General features: G+C 39.5%; 1 protein-coding gene across 5 annotated transcripts; it reads left to right on the top strand.

Annotated features, from left to right (window-relative positions):
* The first annotated feature begins 227 nt into the window (after nucleotides 1-227).
* RBAK (RB associated KRAB zinc finger) lies at nucleotides 228-20,735 on the top strand. 5 transcript variants are annotated; one of them, XM_053556960.1, is made up of 5 exons: nucleotides 228-469; nucleotides 1,627-1,685; nucleotides 9,304-9,430; nucleotides 9,678-9,773; nucleotides 14,342-20,735. In XM_053556960.1, the coding sequence occupies exons 2-5, from the start codon at nucleotides 1,671-1,673 to the stop codon at nucleotides 16,252-16,254; spliced, it is 2,151 nt and encodes a 716-aa protein (XP_053412935.1). In that variant the 5' UTR covers nucleotides 228-469; nucleotides 1,627-1,670; the 3' UTR covers nucleotides 16,255-20,735. The 5 variants fall into 5 exon arrangements, with proteins under 5 accessions (XP_053412935.1, XP_053412933.1, XP_053412934.1 ...); XM_053556958.1 differs by having other exon boundaries at nucleotides 228-574; XM_053556959.1 differs by having other exon boundaries at nucleotides 228-611.
* The last annotated feature ends 1,271 nt before the right edge of the window (nucleotides 20,736-22,006 follow it).

The raw sequence follows: 22,006 nt of genomic DNA, 5'->3' as shown, positions 1-22,006 counted from the left end.
CCCAGCAGAGAGCTTTTTAACAACCAGACGAAGTAGAGACTTTTTAGATCTTCTCTAAACTGTGTGGTGCGTAGACTTATGGGAAATAGAGTCCTGGTACGGGTCTTGGGGCCGAAGGCGGGCCCTGGGAGTCAGACTTCCGGCGCTCTCCTGCGCATGTGTATTTTGCCCTGTGTGCGTGTTCACGCATGTGCACCGCAGCACTCTGCGCTCTCTTCCGGCGCTTTTCCAGGTTGCCGATTGCCCTTCTTGCCAGGCTTTGGGCTCTGGTGGACGAGATCTTGGAGCCTACAGGGCTGAGCGCCGACGGCTAGGAGGACAACCAGGCGGTCCCGAGGCTTTGCGGAGGCTCAAACCGGGACCTTCGAGAGGTCTAGCGGGCAGTGGCGGCGGCGGCGGCGAAGGGGCGGCGGGACCCGGGACCGGCCTGTCTGCATTCTAGGCTGCCCGGCCGAAGCTCCGCGGGACGGTGAGTCCCAAGGAAGGCAGTTTTAAGTACCAGGAGGGATGCTCCATCTGAATTTGTGCTGTAGGACCAGACCCGGATCCTCGGAAATAGAAAGGCCTTGGTGAGGTGAGAAGGAGGAGACCTTGGGAGCAGAAGCGCGCCGGTGAGAACAGCTCTTGCCCCGACCTTTCTGGAGCTGTGGGGCAGAGGCCGCTGGGCCTCGGGCGGAATAGGTCGGGAGTTTGCGGGCTCGGAGTGAGCGGAACATGGGTAAAGTGATAGCTTGCTGAGGATATGAGCGTGTGGGCAGGGGCGGGTTTCTTTCCATGGCTTCCAGGAAAGAGGAATGGTTGGATTTGAGGGCAGGGGCAGGCTGCACCGAAGTAGGCTCTCTAAGGAAAGATCAGTGAAGAGGGGGTTCACCGTGGAGAGGGGCGGGTCACCATCGTCAGCTGTGGACGTTTCCTCTCCACTTCTTTCCTCCGCACTCCTAACACTCCTTCCTTTCTCTCTCACCGCACCAGATTGCAAACGTGTTTATACTGAATTTGCAGCTCTTGTTCTTGCTCAGGTCTACCCTTGTGAAATCGTATAATGAATGTAGTGTAGGGGAAGTCTGCAAGGATTCTCTCTTGCTGCCACAGTTGCTAGAGGAAGAGATTGGGCCTTAGCAGATAGGTGACTTGATCATGGTCACTGGCTTTGGGGATAGGATTGCTCACGGTAGAATTCAGGAGATTACTCTCCCAAGCCAGTCTTCTGTCCTCCCTGTCCCAGATGTCTTGAAAAAGATTATCTGCAGCTGTAAGCAGGTTTAGTCAGGTAACTACACTTTATACACATTAATCCCATTTTTAAGAATCAGATTTTCAATTCCTGTGGCTTCTTTGATTTTGAATAATATAAAGAGACAATAAGAAAATATTGAGCAGTTTAATGAGAATTTTTATTTTCACGTTGTGTTTGATGGCAGCAAGCTATCACCCAAGAGAGTCTAACTCACCTAATTACCACTTGATTATGTTGGAGTTACAAAGGTGGTGCAGTGTGTGTTTACTCCGTTTTGCTGTATTAGCTCCTGGTGAGTGTTTATAGGGTGTTATTTTATCTAGCCTTCTTTGGTGGTTCTTACAGCAGGCCGAAGGACTCATAACTTCAATTACCCGCTTCTCCCCTAGGTCCATCATCAATAGTCTCTACACATTTCTAAACACAGCAGAAAATGAACAAATCAGAGGTGAGTTTCCCTGTTTGTGTATGTGTTCCCCATTTTGTTTTGTAATACATTTTAGGAAGTTTATATGGGTCCCTTACTTTAAAATGGGCCTGTAGAAATAGTCAAGAGACATTATCACGTAAAATACAAGAGAGGCAGATCAGCACCAAGAATCTTTTGTCTAGTTTATTTGTGTAGGTACTAGGATACTTCAGAGCTATTGAATTTGAGCTGCAAATGTAGAGAACAAGACTTAATGTTCTTTTTGAAACAGAGTCTCAAGCTGTTGCCCTGGGTAGAGTGCTGTGGTGTTATAGCTCACAGCAATCACAACTCTTGGGCTCAAGTGGTCCTCTTGCCTCAGTTTTTCTATTTTTAGTAGAGACAGGGTCTCACTTTTGCTCAGGCTGGTCTTGAACTCGTGAGCTCAAGCAATCCACCTGCCTCAGCCTTCCAGAGTGTTAGGATTACAGGCGTGAGCTACCGTGCCCAGCCAGACTCAATGTTCTTGACAGTCATGGAAAAAAGGAGAATACTGTCTATTTCGTCATTTGTATTGACTTTAAGGAGAAACCATTTTTGTTACTTGTGGGTTTTAAAGATTTCCTAGGACATCAAAAAGTATCTTTGTTAAAGTTGATATAATTGGGGACAGCTTTCCTAATAACAACCATTAAATTATTGCGACTCCCAGCTTATACTTGTTGCTTATGTAAGCAGAAGGCCTGCTGCCCAAGTAGAACTTGATGCATATAATTTTCTCAAGTACCAAAATAATTGTGATCAGAGTAGACATATTTCCATTTTTACCCTTTAATTCTAGATTATGGTCTTTGAAATATTTCAGTTCTCAGTGGTTTATTTTGTCCTTATCACTTCCCTGAATCTGTCAGTGAAGATTACTGGGGATTTAATAATGGTCAATTCCAATGGGCATTTTCTAGTCCTTACCTCATATGACCCTGCCTTTGCCTTTGACATCTGTTAACTTTCATGCTGCTATTTTCTTCATGGACTCTAACTTTTCTTGGTTTTTAAAAACATTCATCTGTAAGTATTTCTGTATTTGTCTTTAAATAATGAGGAGTCTATTAAAAAGGGCATGGAGGGCTTGGTGTCTGTAGCACAGTGGTTAGGATGCCAGCCGCATATACCCAGGGTGGTGGGTTTGAACTCAGTCCGGCCAGCTAAACAATGACAACTGTAACAAAAAAATAGCCTGGCATTGTGGCTGGCACCTGTAGTCCCAGCTACTTGGGAGGCTGAGGCAAGAGAACTGCTTGAGCCCAAAAGTTTGAGGCTGTGAGCTGTGATGCCACAGCAGTCTATGGAGGGTGACATAGTGAAACTCTCAAAAAAAAAGGGGGGGGCATGAAGATAACTAACTGACAATGCCATTTTTCTTAATATATGTATATAATATCTGGTGTTCTAAGTTTCATAGTTATCTACAAATTTTTTGGTATGTTCTTTTCTATCATAATACAAGTATAGTTCATGTGCTGTAGTTGGGTTGATAAGTCTTTTTTTTTTTTTTAGAGACAGTCTCACTCTGTCACCCTGGGTAGAGTGCTGAGGCGTTATCTGTCTACCTGCCTGAGCCTCCCAGAGTGAGCCACCATGCCCTTAAGTCTTTTAATAGTAGTTCACAGCCTGGTGCCTGAAATCCCAGCATGTAAGAAGGCTGAGGCAGGTGTATCATTTGAGGCCAGGAGTTCAAGACCAGTCTGGGTGGTAGCTGGTGTGATAACTTACTCCTGTAGTCCTAGCTACTCTCAGGAGGATCATTTGAGCCCAGGAGTTCAAGGGTGCAGCATACTAGTTAGAGGCAATTGATTGTGTTATCATTTTCTTCATGTTTTTATGCTTGGGGATTGCTGAATTTTCTGGATATTAGTTTCATCTACTTTGGGGAAATTTCTTATTGAAGAAATAATGATGACCCTTTTTCTCTTCTTCCTGGCTTCTTTTATTGATTCTTGTTACTTGTATATTAGGTTGCTTAAAATTATTCCATGGCTCACTGCTGTTCTTCGTTTTCTCTTAATTCTTTTTTACTCTTCTATTTCATTCTGTGTAGCTTCTATTGCTGTGTCTTCATGTTCACTAAGCTTTTTTTTTCTGCAGTGCTGTTAATCTTGTCCAGAATAATTTTTACCTCAGATATTATAGTTTTTAATGGGTCTATTTTATATCATGCCTATCTACTCAATTTGTTTGAATTGTAGTAAGCGCCTGCCATCTGGAAGAAAGACTCGGACCCCACTTCAGGTATAAATCCGATGGTGATTTATTACACCTGCGCAGGGGACCGTTGCTAGGATAGCAAACTGCCCCGAAGTGAGAGGCAGGTTGACTTTTATACCATTTTTGTTGCCATGTAAGCAAGCAGAAACAAAAGCAAAAACGTGGCAGTTAGCTGGGGCAGGGTTACAATCAGGGGGCTTCAGCGTGGCGACTGTGTGGTGTGCTACGTGGTGGTTGGCATGGGGGCAATTAGGGGGATGCAGTACCTGGGAACTTTGCGTAGGTAATTTTTTTTTCACCGTTGCAGTACCTGGGAACTTTGTGTAGGTAATTTTTTTTTCACCATTGTTTAGCCGTTGCTAGGGGGTTGGGGGAACTGGGAGAACTTCCCTGTTCTATGGGGGAAAGGTTTCCCATTGTTTTACCTGTTGCTAGGAGTTCTTGGGAACTCAGGGAACTTCCTTGTTCTATTCTGAAACGTGCCTTTGAAATTAACGGGGGTGGGGACTGGGGGGGGGGGACATGTGGGGGACCAAGGCTGAAACAGGCTGAGACAAACCTGGGTTTTTTAGGGGACTGCTCTCTATTACAGAATATATGAAATACAGTTATAAACTGTTTCAATGTTCTTTGCAATTGTAACATGTCAGTCAGGGCTAGTTTCTTTGACTATTCCTTTTTGGTTGCATTTTTCTTCCATTTTTCCCTGGTCTCTCAACTCTTTCTCCTTACCTCTACCTCTGTTTTTCTGTGGCTTGGAAACTTTAAGAGCACCTACATGACACTTAAAGAAATGTCCATTAGAGCATTTTGGATTTTGGATTTTCTGATTCAGGATGCTCAACCTATAAATGTAATGCATATATAGTAGAACCTCCATAGTTGACCACCTCTTTAAGTTGATGTAATTTCCTTTTTTTCTTTTTTTTTAAGTTGACGTAATTTTCGTAAACTGAACACGCAGCACATGTATGTGTGTCAGTATAGTAGGCCTGGTTCCTTATGTTAACCATTTCTGTATGTTTTTGTTACAGTTCCTTGGGTGGTCAACTTACAGAGGTTCTGCCATATTCTAAAATTCAAAACCCTTCTGGGTCCCAAGCCTTTTGAATAAAGGATACTCAATCTGTATATGCTTCTAGGTTCAAAACTAGAATCGTCTTTTAAGAAACTATGGGCAATTCTCCATGCTTTTCTACTGGATGAGAAGTCGGATATCAGTTACCAGAGTAACTAGTACTTCTTTTTTTTTTTTTTTTTATTGGGCTCTGTACCTTTTCAGGATTTTTTTTTTTCTTATTTTTAAAAGGAAATTTTTATTTTATCAGGAAATTCCTAGCTCTCTGTGCTTTTCCCCAGTATTCTTTTTTTTTTTTTTTTTGTAGAGACAGAGTCTCACTGTACCACCCTCGGGTAGAGTGCCGTGGCATCACACGGCTCACAGCAACCTCTAACTCTTGGGCTTACGCGATTCTCTTGCCTCAGCCTCCTGAGCAGCTGGGACTACAGGCGCCCGCCACAACGCCCGGCTATTTTTTTGTTGCAGTTTGGCCGGGGCTGGGTTTGAACCCGCCACCCTTGAAATATGGGGCCGGCGCCCTACTCACTGAGCCACAGGCGCTGCCCTTTTTTTTTTTTAATGGAGACAGTCTTACTATGTCACCCTCTGTAGAGACAGCATGACAGCTCACAGCAACCTAAAACTCTTGGGCTTAAGTGATTCTCCTGCCTCAATAGGTGCCTGCCACAGCTATTTTTCTGTTGCATTTGTCATAGCTCGGGCTGAGTTCAAACCTGCCAGCCTCGGTGTATGTGGCTGTCACCGTAACTACTGTGCTACCGGCGCGGAGCCCTCCCCAATATTCTTGAGATGGCCCCTTTTGATATGAAGGTTTATGTGATTGTTCATGTGTCATTTTCTGTTCTGTCTGAGATTACTTCTTTTTGTCCATCCTCTGTGTTCTCTCTTTCTGAAAATGTTGAATCTGTTGGATCTGACTTTTATATTCCAATTTTGCTTTCATCATTTCCATTTTTTATTTTCCAAGAGATTTTCTAAGTTATGTATATTCAGTGTTCCATTTGCTAATCTTCCTGAGACTTCTAAAAAGAAATATCAACGGTCTAGTCTTTAATTTCTAAGTATTCTCCAATGGCTGTTTCTTAGTAGAGTGTTCTCATTTGATGGAAGCAATATCTTGCTTAATTTATTAAAAAATGTGAATCAGTAGAAAAAAGTCTAAGTTCTTTGAAGGTATTGGCCTGGGGAAAGACTTTATGAAGAAGCCTTCAGTGGCAATTGCAACAACAACAAAAACAAATGAGACTTAATTAAACTGAATAGCTTCTCTACAGCTAAGGCGACAGCAACCAAAGCAAGTAGATAACCATCAGAATGGGAAATGATATTTGCATATTATGAATCGGACAAAAGCTTGATAACTAAGATCTACAGAGAACTCAAACTAAGCAACATAAAAAGAGCCAACAATCCCTCATATCAATGGGCAAGAGAGATGAATAGAGCATCTCCAAAGAAGACAGATGAATGGCTAACAAACATATGAAAAAAATGCTTATTGTCCCTAATTACCAGAGAAATGCAGATCAAAACCACCCTGCAATATCACCTAACCTCAGTGAGAATGGCCCACATCACAAAATCTCAAAGCTGCAGGTACTGGCATGGATGTGGAGAGAAGGGAACACTTCTACTCTGCCAGTGGGACTGCAAACTGATACAACCTTTTTGGAAGGAAGTATGGAGAAACCTCAAAGAACTCAAACTAGACCTCCCATTTGGTCCTGCAATCCCATTGCTGGGCATCTACCCAGAAGAAAAAAATTCTTTTATCATAAGGACATTTGCAGTAGGCTATTTATAGCAGCTCAATTTATAGTTGCCAAATTGTAGAAACAACCTAAATGCCCACAAATCCGGGAACGGATTAACAAGCTGTGGTATATGTATACCATGGAATACTATTCAGCCACTAAGAAAGATGGTGACTTTACATCTTTTGTATTAACCTGGATGGAGGTGGAATGCATTCTTCTTAGTAAAGCTTCACAAGAATGGAGAAGCAAGAATCCAATGTACTCAAATGCTGATGTGAGGACAGTTGATACTAGTACATGGTAGGAGTTGGGGGAATGCAGAGAGGGAAGGAAGGAGGGGGTGAGGGCATCATGGTGTGTAACACACCTCTTGAGGGCAGGACATAATTATAAGAGGGGCTTTCCCTAACAAATGCAGTTGGTGTAACTTGGTTCTTTGTACCCTCATTGAATCCCCCCAAATAAAAATGTCTTATTTCCTTTATGAATTTTGTTCAGTCAATATTGAGTTATTCATCTTGATGTTTATCTTTTATTTATGCTGTTTTCGTCAAATAGTAATTCTTGATTCTCTATATTAATTCGTGAGATAATTAATAGCTAATGTGAGTATACTCAACTAATGATACTGTTTAACTTATCTTTTTCTTTAAGAGAGGATGGTTGCAGAGTCTGTAAGTAATTAGGGAGGGCTATGTAATTAGATAGCCACCACTTCATTTTGCATAGGTAGGTAAGGTAGGTAAGGTTAATTGATAGGTAAGGTTAATTTGCTTAAATTACTTTGAGAGTAGTTTTCTAAGAGCTGCCTTTAGGGCAGTGATTTTCAATTGACATGCTATGAAAAATTTTAAAGATCATTAATTAAATTATTTTTGGAAGAAGTTCAAAGCACCGTGAGTATATTCTTGTTTTACTCTTTTTTTTTTTTTTGTCAACATAATTTCAGTGTGCCGCGGAAGTTTAACTATAGGTTCAAGTGTGCCATGAGATAAAAAAGGTTGAGCTTTGGGCTTGGCACTCGTAGCACAGTGGTTATGGCGCCAGCCACATACACTGAGGCTGGTGGGTTCAAACCCAGCCCAGGCCAGCTAAACAACAATGACAACTGCAACAAAAAAATACCTGGGCATTGCGGCAGGCTCCTGTAGTCCCAGCTACTCAGGAGACTGAGGCAAGAGAATCACTTAAGCCCAGGAGTTTGAGGTTGCTGTGAGCTGTGACACCATGGCACTCTATGAAGGGTGACAAAGTGAGATTCTGTTTAAAAAAAAAAAAATTGATTCCCTTTTCTTAAACCATTCTGTACCTTGTCTACAGCACTCTAGTGATATCTTTGGGTGTTCATTCAGTCAATATTTATTATTGTAAGAATGAGATGCTTGGGGTAAAACTTGAAGGAAGTAAAAAACTTAGCCATGCTGGTAACCGAAGGCTTCTGGCTGTGAGCATAAAAGAGCCAAAGGCTCAAAGAGCTGAAACTGAATGAGAGTGAGAGCTAGAGCAGTGGGTTGGGAAGAAGAGAGATCAGGGACTGAGTGGTGGGTGCTCCAACTTGAAGAGATCCAGGAGGATGGGAGGAACTAACAGCAAAGGAGCTTGAAGGAAGTGATAAGAAGTAAAACACTTAAACCATGTTTTGCTATGTATAATGCTTTTTTCCTCCAAATTATTGAGGGAAAAATAAGGATGCACGGGACCGGGAAGCCCAGTAAACATCCAGGCTTCCACACTGCGCCACCTGGGTCTGCCTGGTGCATGGGGGTACAGTCCCAGAGGATCCAGGATCTAGTGAGAGTGGACCGGAGTGGTTTCCACTGAATGCTGTGATCAGGGGAGGGGGCAGTGGCTATGTGGTGTGAGGGCTGAGGCCCAAGGCCTGAGGCCTGGCTGCATGGAGGGGACCAGTAGCCCTGCACTAGCCCCAAGGATCTACCTGTCTACCCATAGGCCAAGCAGCTCAGAAGCTCCTGCTCTGCTAGGTGCACACATGGCCCTCTCAGCCATGGCTTCTGACGTGACAGGAGGGAAGGGCTCCCAGAAGAGAGAAAAGGGGCACCCTACAGGAGGGTGGTGCAATCTGCACGTTTATCAGGCTAGTGTTAGCCCTCCCCAGGTACATTTCTTCTGGCTAAGGGCCAGCTACTTTCTTAAGAGACATTTTCCTGAAAGTTTGGGCCAAAAAATGTGGATGCTTATTATATACAGGAGCACTTATACATGGCAAATATGGTACTGGCATGTTTATTTACATGTTTATCTCCTTGTCAGCCTATCAGCTTTTTAAAAGAATGGTATTTTACTCATCTTATGTCTGTCTAAACTCAATTCTATCACAAAACAGAAACTCAGTTGTGTTTTGTTTTGTTTTCTTTGTTTTTGATATATTGAAGAACTCAGAGGAAATATGTTTCCAATATGGCTTGTTTTCCTTCCACAATCAGTAAAATAAGGTATTCAGTGTTCATGGTTAACTTGATCAATGAGCATGGTAAGATCTTGTCCTCATATGCCTTTTCTGCATTACTCACTTCCAATCATGGTGCCATTATAGGGGCCAGTGTCATTCAAAGATGTGGCTGTGGACTTCACCCAGGAGGAGTGGCAGCAGCTGGACCCTGATGAAAAAATAACATACAGGGATGTGATGTTGGAGAACTACAGCAATCTAGTTTCTGTGGGTAAGGGCAGCTTGCTTTCTAAATGCTTTCAATTTAATGACTTTATCCTTGAGTTTGAAGAAATGAATGATAAGACCATTTATTTGGGATACTAGGTATAGTATTTGTATCTTTACTTCATTGAAAGATTCTAATTTTGGTAAGGTTAAAAAAATGGAGCACTTTATTATGCAGCCTCTGAAGCAGCAGCATCTTCAGAGATACTGAAGCCAGCCAAATGGTCCTTCTTCTTGTCTGTCATTAACAGGGTATGATATTACCAAACCAAATGTGATTATTAAGTTGGAGCAGGGGGAAGAACCGTGGATAATGGAAGGTGAATTGTCATGTCAAAGTCATCCAGGTAAGTTAATACAGTATCAAAAAATAGTCCTCTCAGACCTTTGGGAGTGATAGTTTTATATGTGTTAGGTATCTGAAATCATCCCTCCCACTGTCCAAATATCACTTCCCTCCAGCACGCATGTTCATGTTCTCTTTTTGTTATTTTACATTTGATTTATCTTGGTAGGGGTTCTCTTTGCTGACCAATATGGTATTGAGGATCCAATGACTTCTTCTTTCCCTAGCACTATCAATACCTTACCTACTCTTTTTTGTTTTCAGGCATTCAAAAGCCTGAAAAAAAAATTAACTTAAGTCTTTCATGTTGATTCTTTTTATCTTCCACTTTCTTTCCTCTGGTGTAAAATATCTCAGACTTCTTCCTTGCCCGCTAGTTCATTTAACTCTGAAGGCATTCCGATACCAAAACGTGATCTTCCACCTAAGCTTGTGGATTCAGTCATAGCCTACAGTGGTGTGCATTATTCCCAAACCTACCTCTGTTGATCTGATACAACACTTACTGGGCTTTCCTCTCCTTCCCCAAGTGCTCATTCATGTATTGTCTGTCTTTTCATTCCCCTTTCCCCATAACTGGATCAATGCTCTGTCCATAGAAGACATTCAGGAAGTGTTAACTTCATAAGTGCATTTTGGTTCATTCTCTTGCATTTTTAGGAGTGTCCCTCGTAGGACCTATTTTCTGCCTTTTTGGTCTTCATTGTATTCCTTAAAAGGGTTTATCTATTCTCAATTTTTTTTTTTAACACTGGTTTTATATACCATTTGACATATTTTCATCACACTGGTTAACATAGCCTTCCTGACATTTTCTTAGTTATTGTGTTAAGACATTTATATTCTACATTTAGTAAGTTTCACACATACCCTTGTAAGATGCACTGTAGGTATGGTTCCACCAACCACCCTCCCTCCACCCATCCTCCCCCACCCCTCCCTTTCCTCTTTCCCCATATTCTTAGTTATAATTGGGTTATAGCTTTCATATGAAAGCCATAAATTAGTTTCATAGTAGGGCTGAGTACATTGGATACTTTTTCTTCCATTCTTGAGATACTTTACTAAGAAGAATATGTTCTAGCTCCATCTGTGTAAACATGAAAGAGGTAAAGTCTCTATCTTTCTTTAAGGCTGCATAATATTCCATGGTGTACATATACCACAATTTATTAATCCATTCGTGGATCGATGGGCACTTGGGCTTTTTCCATGACTTAGCAATTATGAATTGGGCTGCAATAAACATTCTGGTACAAATATCTTTGTTATGATGTGATTTTTGGTTTTCTGAGTATATACCTAGTAGAGGAATAGTAGGATCGAATGGCGGATCTATTTTTAGATCTCTAAGTGTTCTCCAAGCATCTTTCCAAAAGGAAAGTATTAGTTTGCATTCCCACCAGCAGAGTAAAAGTGTTCCCCTTTCTCCACATCCACGCCAACATCTCTATTCTCAATTTTTAAGGCTTTTTCCTCACTTCATTTATGCTGCTGATATCCATATTTATATGTCTAACACCTTCACCCTATGATCTAGTTGAATATTTTACTTGATGGCCTGGAAAAACTGGTTAGATAATCTATTTCCTTCTTTCTAAGAATGTCTGATGACAAATTATGAACTTCCCCAAATCATGAATTCTGTTCTCTTTCTTCAGCTCCCATTATTTATTAGATTGTAACAGTCTTCTCTCCATAGTTTTTGTTTTTTTGTTTTCTCTGAAAACCTTACAAATTGTTTGCATATTCGTACTTTCTTCTCACACCAAGATCCATCAGTATTCTTCCATACTGGGATTGCAGTGATTCCTATTCGGACATGGTAAAGTCTGTTCAATCTGAAGCATACATTTGCTCTTATCACCAGCTGGACGAGATAAGCCTCTGATTATTCTGTTGCTTCCTAAATGGAATTTAAATTCTTTGCCCCTTAGGTCCCCACAATATGATCCTATAGAATTAATAATCTTCTGTTTCCCCAAACTCTTATTACATTCTGTTTGGTCTAGATTTCTTAGTATCTTCCATTCAAATGATCATTGTCCCTTTCTTTTGTGTGCACTTCACTTGCCCAGATAATGTATATTTTCCCTCCTTTCCTCTCTTCATTTATTACTTATTTTTGAATCGTGTTAAAAAAACGGTAAAAAATTTACCATCTTTCTCTCTCTTTGTCACCCTCAGTAGAGTGCTATCGTGTCACAGCTCACAGCAACCTCTAGCTCTTGGGCTTAGATGATTCTCTTGCCTCAGCCTCCTGAGTAGCTGGGACTACAGGCGCCTGCCACAATGCCTGGCTATTTTTTTGTTGCAGTTTAGCCCGGGCTGGGTTTGAACCTGCCACCCTTAGTATATGGGGCCGGTGCCCTACTCACTGAGCCACAAGTCCTGTCCCATCTTTCTCATTTCTTTATATTTGACCTTAAAAGTTATGAAACTTTCCATAGTGAATGAAATTTTCATTATTTATTCATCACTCCAGCCTTTCTTTTCTCTTAATATCAATTCCACTTACTGATGTTACTACAGAAAAGTGAGATGTGATTCTATACTCTGATATGTAGTTGCATACATTTGTTGCTTCAGCTTTTTCTACCTGAATTATAATTCTCCAAAATGACATTTTCACTCTGCTTTGCTTTGTGAGATATATCACATATAGTGAGTAGGCATTCGTTAAATTTTTTATTTAATAACTGGGGGGTTAGATAAATGAAAGACCTTTATTATTCATCCATGAGAGATCATTAATTCTAAGCAATAGATTCTGATAAAATAGGGATTAGAGTACAATCTGTAAGTACCCATTTCATTCAGATTAGGAACTAATAATTTAATTTCTATTTGGAGAGATTCAAAGAAAATATGAATACGTTCTAGAAACATAGGTTTTGGTTAAGAAATAAGAACATAGCTGCATTAACTATTTTAAAATCTGGCTTTCACATGGAAAATTTAAATTCTAATACACATTTTACAACTTAGTGTTAACATTATTTTAAAATTTAAGGGAAGGCTATTCAGTGAGCTGGGAAGAAATTTGATAAATGTTTTAAAGCTTCCCCAAAGATAGACTTTGAATATAGTTAATGCTGCAAGTCAAATTGAGTGAAAAAGAACATGAGCGCAGACTTGTGGTTGGGAATAAACAAGATACAGCCTAGGCTTCCAGGAGTAGAAGATTAATTCAATACTAGCTTGAATACATAGTGTGACTCCAGGTGCTAAAAAATATTGTTTATAACTTTTCTCTGTTTTCTGCTGGTTTTTGGGTTCAGGGATGCTGTAGATTGCTGAGCAAAGTATTGTCAGTGTTGCATTGAATGTGAGTGATAGCAACTAAAGATAGCATCAGAGCATCCAAAAATATGAAAGATAGGTAAAAATAAAAGTAAATGTTGTGGGAGAAGCTTTCAGAATCTGATATGTATGGTTTTACACCAAATGAAACACGAGAGTATAGGAACTCTTGTTTGTATTCAGAATTAAGTAAAAAGAGATCTGACTGGTTTTAGGAAATTTAAGTTAGCAAATTGAAAGAAAATTAATCGCTAAACTTAATGAGCATTTGCTTTGTGTTATGAACTATTCAAAGCAGTTTACATGTACTAATTAATTTAGTACTTTTACAACCCTATGGTTTAGGCACTATTATCCATGTGTTGGATGAGTGAAACTGTCACAGTTAAGTAACTTGCCCAAGGTCCCCCAGCCAGGAAATTGTTGGAGTTGTTTGAATTGAGGTAGCTTGTTCCAGTGTTCATGCTGTTAAGCACTATTCTATATTGTGCAAGAAGTAAAGGGAGAATTTTTGATGCTCAAGTAAGGTTAGTTAATATCACACACTATTAGAACACTGACTGGATCTGATCTTGTTTTTAAGATACTTTGCCCCCCCTCTGGTTTATCTTGCATTTCTTTTGGACATCTATGTGCCTGGATCTCTCCTCCAGGTGAGTGTGACTCAGGTTTGAGAGTTGGAGTCTTGGTTGTGGAGTCTGTCTCTAAACATGAAGAGTTGGAGCTTTTAGAATTTCTTTATTGTACTGTGCAGAATAGAAAGGCAAAGACTTTGGAAGGGTCTAAAATAGTGGGAATATTACCATATTTCCTTTGCATATATACCTAGTAACTGTTTTTGCTCTCCCATTGACCGCATTTGCTCTTGAGTCCTCCATTATTGTCTGGATCTAGCACTTTTTCGCTGACTTTATTCTCTGCGTATGATTTCTTATGCTTATTTCAACTAAAGTTTAGCCATAATATTTGTAAAGTGTCAAAGGTACTTCTATTTAATGTGAATTTACTTGCCCTTTCCCCACTATTGCTAAGTCTTATCCCACCCTTATCCCTCTCCCATGTCCACCTGCCCTTGTGTGTATGTATTTTGTATTAGAAATCAAAGGAAAAAAGAAAGAATTTTACATTTGTAATTATTTTTTGTGTCTGTGGAGATGGTCCCCAAAGCCAGAGTTAAATCCCACAATAGGGCTCTTTGGTACCATTCCCTTTCCATAGCTGGAGTGTTCAGATTTACTAAGTTTGTTTGATTTTATTCTTTTTTAGAAGAAGTCTGGGAAGGTGATGACCTGATAGAGAGAATCCAAGAAAATGAAGACAAACATTCAAGGCAAGTTGTTTATATCAACAGCAAAACCCTGATTGAAGAGAGAGGGGATACTTTTGATAAAATTTATATGGAAGCAAGCCTTGTTCCTTCAAGCATAATAGCTCACAGTTGTGTCTCATGTGGAAAGAATTTAGACTCTACTTCAGAATTAATTAGTAGTGATGGGAGCTATGCCAGAGAAAAGCCTAATGAGTGTAATGAATGTGAGAAAACATATCATGGAGAGAAACTCTACGAATTTAATCAAAATGTAGATACCTATTCTCAAAATGAAGAAGGTGTTATACAGAAAATCAACATTTTGGAGAAACCCTTTGAATATAATGAATGTGTGGAAGCCTTAGAGAGTGAAACTGTTTTCATTACTCATAAGAGAGCTTATATCGGGGAGAAACACTATGAATGGAATCATTCTGGGCCAGACTTCATTCAGATGTCAAGTTTTAACACATATCAGAGATCACAAATGGAAATGAAGCCCTTTGAATGCAATGAATGTGGAAAATCCTTCTGTAAAAAGTCAAAATTTATTATACATCAGAGGGCTCACACAGGAGAGAAACCTTATGAATGTAATGTATGTGGGAAGTCCTTCAGTCAAAAGGGAACCCTCACAGTACATCGGAGATCACACTTAGAGGAGAAACCCTATAAATGTAATGAATGTGGGAAAACCTTTTGTCAGAAATTACACCTCACTCAACATCTGAGAACTCATTCAGGAGAGAAACCCTATGAATGTAATGAATGTGGGAAAACCTTCTGCCAAAAGACACATCTCACCCTTCACCAGCGAAATCATTCAGGAGAAAGACCCTATCCATGTAATGAGTGTGGGAAATCCTTCTCCCGCAAGTCAGCTCTCAGTGACCATCAGAGAACACACACTGGAGAGAAACTTTATAAATGTAATGAATGTGGGAAATCCTACTACCGAAAGTCTACTCTTATTACACATCAAAGAACACATACAGGAGAGAAACCCTATCAATGTAGTGAATGTGGAAAATTCTTCTCCCGGGTATCATACCTCACTATACACTACAGGAGTCACTTAGAAGAGAAACCCTATGAATGCAATGAATGTGGCAAAACCTTCAATTTAAATTCAGCCTTCATCAGACATCGGAAAGTACACACAGAAGAGAAATCCCATGAATGTAATGAATGTAGAAAGTTCTCTCAATTGTCATATCTCACTGACCATCATGCAACTAATTTAGGAGAGAAACCCTATGAATGTAATGAATGTGGGAAAACCTTCTTTGTAAATTCAGCCTTCAGTGGGCACCAGTCACTTCCAAAAGGGGAGAAATCCTATGAATGTAACATATGTGGAAAATTATTCTCTGAGTTGTCATACTACACTGAACATTATAGAAGTCATTCAGAAGAGAAACCCTATGGATGTAGTGAATGTGGAAAAACCTTCTCCCATAATTCATCCCTATTTAGACATCAACGTGTACACACTGGTGAGAAACCCTATGAATGTTACGAATGTGGGAAATTCTTCTCTCAGAAGTCATATCTTACTATACATCATCGAATTCATTCCGGAGAGAAACCTTATGAATGTAGTAAATGTGGAAAAGTCTTCTCTCGGATGTCAAACCTCACTGTTCACTATAGAAGCCATTCAGGAGAGAAACCCTATGAATGTAATGAATGTGGAAAAGTCTTTTCTCAGAAGTCGTACCTCACCGTACATTATAGAACTCATTCAGGAGAGAAACCTTATGAATGTAATGAATGTGGGAAAAAATTCCACCACAGATCAGCCTTCAATAGCCACCAGAGAATTCATAGAAGAGGAAATATGAATGTACTTGATGTGGGAAATCTCTGAAGTCTAAAAATCTCTCAATTTTTAGAAAATGCTTTAAATACAATATGGGAAATCTAGTAGGGAATCAAATATAATTGTTCATCTGAGAGTTCATGTTCCTGAATAGGGAAAAGCATTTAGGCATTCGATTCATTTTAATTTTAATTTTCACAGAGAAGATGCCCCAAGAATGCAACAAAAAGCAAAGCCTTCAGCAAGACCATACAACTCATTGGACACTAGATAATTTATGCAGGAGTGAAATTTTATAAGTATTTAATATTTATTTTAGATTCAAACTATATTTGCATATCAGGGAATCATCCTAAGGAGAAATTTGTCAATATGATGAATGTGGAAAACATATTGTCTTGGAATTGTTATACTAAAAGCCATACTTCTGATGTAAAAACAGGTGTTTATAGGAAAGACATTAGAAGCTAACAGCTCTGAATTAATCTTCATTGTATAAAATGAAGTTTTACAATCATCAGGAATTGATTGTGAGGACAGTAGCATTAAATGAGTATATGGCAGTCCCAATCATGTTCTTAAAATGCAATCTAGGGCAGCGCCTGTGGCTCAAGCAGTAGGGCGCTGGTCCCATATGCCGGAGGTGGCGGGTTCAAACCCTGCCCCGGCCAAAAAAAAAAAAAATGCAATCTAATGGTAATTCTATGCAAGTTTGGATTGAATAATTTGTGAAAAGGTAGTAAAGGCAGTATTATTTGAGTATTAGGATGACAAAATATTAACACAGGATATGTTGTTGGTGAGATAATATTTGATAGGTATAAGAGAGTGAAATATATAATTATTTATTTAGATGAATTTACAAATGTGTTTTTAATGAATGCCTCATTAGTAGAGGAGGTAGTGGATTTTCTAAAGTTTTCAACTGCACCGAGCAAACAAATGTTTTTAAAAATGCTATTTTGATAAACTATGCATACATAATTTGGAATTCTTTTAAGTCTATTTCCATGAAAGGGAATAAGCGTACTACTCGTCCTCTCTAAAATATATCTCCAACTCTCATACCATTCATTTTACTCCACAGGTTTGAGTGTGCAGAGTGCCAATACTATGTAGTTCAGAAATTTTATCTGAATTTTTATTAGCTGTAAATATTATTTTGTTATTTCAGAACAAATTAATACAAGTTTCCGTAAGACTTTTTTCTGTGGGTTAACTTAAAGTCTTTTGCTTTCATTCCTTGTTGGAAAAGTTTGGGTCTTATTCTAGCAATTCTTCACATGACACAGAGGGTAAATCCTGATTAGTCTAAACCAATAATGATAGTTTTATTTTGGTGAATTGTTTATATTGGCCATGTTACCCAATCCTGGGCAAATAAAATAGAGATAGGTTTTTGGAAAAAGGATAAAATGGTGATCAAATGGATCTTCTTTCAGGAATGCAAGAGTGTCTTAATATTTAAAAGTCAATTGCTAAAAAAAAAAAAAAAGTCAATTGCTGTTATATACCATGTGAAGAAAAGTAATCTAGAGTATGCAGAAAATTCATGTGGCAAAAATTAATTAATCGTGTTCATTTATGATCTTAGCAAACTATTGGTAGAAAGGAACTTCCTTAATTGTGTAAAGAGCAACATAAACTACAACAAGCAGCATGCTTAATGGCAAAATAGGGAAATTTTTTTTTATTTTTTTAAGACAGTCTTAACTCTGTTGCCTTGGGTAGAGTGTCATGGAGTCATTGTAGCTCACAGTATCCTCAAATTCATGGGCTCAAGTGATCCTCTTGCCTCAGCCTCTTCAGTAGATGGGACTACAGGCACCAGCCACTACACCTGGCTAGGTATTTTTCCCCTCTTTTTTTTTGTAGAGATGGGGTCTCCGTTGCTCAGGCTGGTCTCAAACCCTGAACTCAAGAGATTCACCTGCCTTGGCCTCCCAGAGTGTGAAGATTACAGGCATGAGCCACTATATCCACCCCAAATAGTGAAAGATTAATCAAAAGATTAAAAGAAATAGAGAATGATATCTGCTGTCACTAATTTTATTCAGCATTATGCAGGAGCACCTAGCCAGCACAGTAAGGCAAAAAAAAAAAGAAACAAAAGGCATAAATCTTAGAAAAGAAATAAAGCTTTTATTTGCAGATGGCATGACTTTGTATACAATATTCTGAAGAATATATAATTAGAGTTAGTAAATTTAGCAAGGTTCTGCCTACAAGGTTATTTTTCAAAAGCTTTTTTTTGAGACCAACTCTCACTGTGTCACCCTCGGTAGAGTGCAGTGGTGTCACAGCTCACAGCAACCTCAAACTCTTGAGCTTAAGTGATTCTCTTGCTTCAGCCTCCCAGGTACCTGGGACTACAGGTGCCTGCCACAATGCTGGCTATTTTTTGGTTGCAGTTGTTGTTTAGCAGGCCTAAGCTGGGCTCGAACCCGCCAGGCTCAGTGTATGGTCGGCGCCCTACCCTCTGAGCTGCGGGTGCTGCCTATTTTGCAAAATCTTTTTAATACAGCAGCAAAAGACAGAGAAAGTGAAATTTATTTTTTTTTTTTTTTGCAGTTTTTGGCCGGGGCTGAGTTTGAACCTGCCACCTCTGGCATATGGGGCCAGCGCTCTACTCCTTTGAGCTACAGGTGCTGCCGAGAAAGTGAAATTTTTAAAAGCAGTCCCACTTACAAAGTCCTCAAGTGCCTAGGTGAATAATATTTAATGTTTTCAAGAAGTGTGTCCAAAAAAAGAAAACACTACAAAACAATGAGAGGGATGTATCTTGTGTATGCACTCCCAGGATAATATAAAAAAAGACGTCTGTTTTCTTGACCTTAATTCATATGTTCAACACATCCTTAATAAAAATCCTAGCACAGTGTGGCACATGTGGCTCAAAGGAGTAGGGTGCTGGCCCCATGTACCAGAGGTAATGGGTTCAAACCCAGCCCTGGCCAAAAACTGTGGGGAAAAAAAAAAAAATCCAGGTGGTGCTTGTGGCTTAAAGGAGTGGGGCGCTGGCCCCATATGCTGGAGGTGGCAGGTTCAAACCCAGCCTCAGCCAAAAACCGCAAAAAAAAAAAAAAGAAAAAAAAATCCTAGCACAGTCTTTTATGGAATTAACAAGCTGATTGTAAAGCTCGTTAGAACATTTAAAAAGCCAATAATAGTCAAAACTATTTTGTATAACAGAGCTAGAGAATTTATATTCCCAAGTATGAAGACTTGTAATAAAGCCATAGAAATTAGTAAAGTGTGATTTTGGCATAAAATTAAACAAAACTTGTAATTTGAATATACTAAGAATATACTATACCATTAAGAAAGTGGATAAGAAGCCACAGAAGGGGGGAAGGTATTTTCAGTTCACATATGTGACAATAGAACTGAATGAGAAAAAATAAGCTTTTTAATAAGAGGGCAGATAGTAATTTTGGGGGGCTTTGTCACAAATGCTTAGCTTTGCTATTATAGTGTGAATGCAGCCATATGTAATATTTTAGCAAAGGAGCATGGTTATTTTCCAGTAAGACTTTATTCTTAAACACATGTGGCGGTGTGGATTTGACGCGTATATAGCTCGTAATTTTCTGGCCCCCGATCTAGAATATATAAAGAGTACCTACAAATCAAGGGAATGGAAAAGACAAAACACTTGGCCATTGGCTTCACAAACAGGATATCCAGATGGCCAGTAAATATAAAAAGATATCTTACCTTTATTAATAATCAGAAATGCAAATTCAAAACATCAGCTACCACTCACCCGCTGAAATAATTAAAATGAGAAGCGAAAAGAAAAAGTCATCAAGTTTTGGCAAAGATGTAAGCACTGGAAGCTGTTTTATTACTGGGGGAATTGCCAGTTGATAAAGTCATTATGGAAAGCTGGTGCTTGTAAAGCAATGAGAATGAATGATCTAGAAGTCTGTGCAATAATGTAGCTGAATTTCACATACAGTGCTGAATGAAAGAATCCAGACACAGAAGTGAACATAATGTATAATTCCATCTATGTAAAGTATAAGACAGCAACCTTGTCTACTTTGAAATTAGAAATCAGGATATGGGTTAGCTTTGACCAAGGCTGAAAAGGGGCATTTATCTGGTGCTGGAAATAATCCGTTTCTAAATCTGGGTGCTGAATATCTTGAATGTGTTCTTAAGTTATTTTTCTGCATGTATGTTACACTTTTCCATAAAATTTTCAAAAACCACAAATGGCTAACATTTATGTTACTCAGCACGCTTTCATCATATTTTTCTAGGTGTGTATGAATATGCTGCGTAACAGGAATCAAATAGATTTTGTATAATTCTGTGCAGGAAATGCATACTCTATAGTAGTTTTATTAGCAACTACTATGATTTCCTACACTGTGTCCTTAAAGCTTAGCATAATGTATATTTTAAGTAAAATATTTGGAAAGATTAATGGGTCATTACATATTTTGTCATCTTACACTTTTGCATATATAAATAAATGGGTGTGAAATGCCTCTTCAATAAATAGATAATACATAACATTTCATGTTTTCTCAAATTGTTTTTCACATTTCTGAATTTGAGATGCATCTTAGCCATTACAATAGGGGTGAACTTTTTTTTTTTGTAGAGATAGAGTCTCACTATACCACCCTCGGGTAGAGTGCCATGGCGTCACACTGCTCACAGCAACCTCTAACTCTTGGGCTTACGCGATTCTCTTGCCTCAGCCTCCCGAGTAGCTGGGACTACAGGCGCCCGCCACAACGCCCGGCTATTTTTTTGTTGCAGTTTGGCCGGGGCTGGGTTTGAACCCGCCACCCTCAGCATATGGGGCCGGTGCCCTACTCACTGAGCCACAGGCGCCACCCATGGGGTGAACTTTCTTTGCAGTAAATAAACATAGCAGTGAGTTTGACTTGATGAAAAATTATATGTAAAATTTTTCAACTAATCCTTCCAACAGATGTAAGATACACAGTTGTTAACAGCACAAATGTGAGTGAAGAAACAGGTGACTAGGACTTTGCACTATAAAAAATAGAAGCTTTGGTTGGGGTGCTGGTGGTTGAGCTTATAAAAGCACGGCAGGAACTACATACAACATCCCATGGTGTGGAGTACGTGTGCTTTTTGTTTCACCTTTCTCACAGGGGAGTAAACTTGAAGTGTGAGCAGATTACTGATGTTTTGCATGCCTAAGAAAGAGGAGTCCTGTGGGACTTGGAGGTGTGATTTCTCCACCTGGATTAATGTGGTTCTCAGTCCATTGGGCATAACCATTACCCGAGGCTACAGCTCTCCCTTCAGTACCATGAAAAGCTGCTTATTTCATCAGAGGACATTTACTATTCAGTTATGTCTCTAAGATTTGTTAAAAGACATTAATGCAAGACTCCTTCTACTTGAGGCCAAAAATTTACCCACTGATTATTCTATCTCAAATTATGTCCCAATTATATCCAGATATGGGGAAACCAAGTTCTCGCAGAGTGCAATGCCTGCGACATACAGCACAATTGTGTTACAGCATACTCTAACTTCAATTACGTGAAGGACACCAAGTGTAATTTTCCTCCTAATTGCCACATAGGTAATTGTGTCGAAAAATAAATTCCCTTTCACATTAAAGGTCTCTGTCAAATTGGTGAACTCCCATTGAATTCTGACTTGTGAGTAAAGGGCACAGAGTGAAAATAATGTTAAAATCTTCTAAGGGGGGCGGTGCCTGTGGCTCAGTTGATAGGGTTTGAGCCCGGCCCCAGCCAAACTGCAACAAAAAATAGCCAGGTGTTGTGGCAGGCGCCTGTAGTCC

Source organism: Nycticebus coucang, chromosome 12, assembly GCF_027406575.1.
Source record: "Nycticebus coucang isolate mNycCou1 chromosome 12, mNycCou1.pri, whole genome shotgun sequence".
NCBI classification, from domain to species: domain Eukaryota; kingdom Metazoa; phylum Chordata; class Mammalia; order Primates; family Lorisidae; genus Nycticebus; species Nycticebus coucang.
Note: the sequence above shows the minus strand (reverse complement) of the source record. Positions and strands in the feature narration are given on the sequence as shown.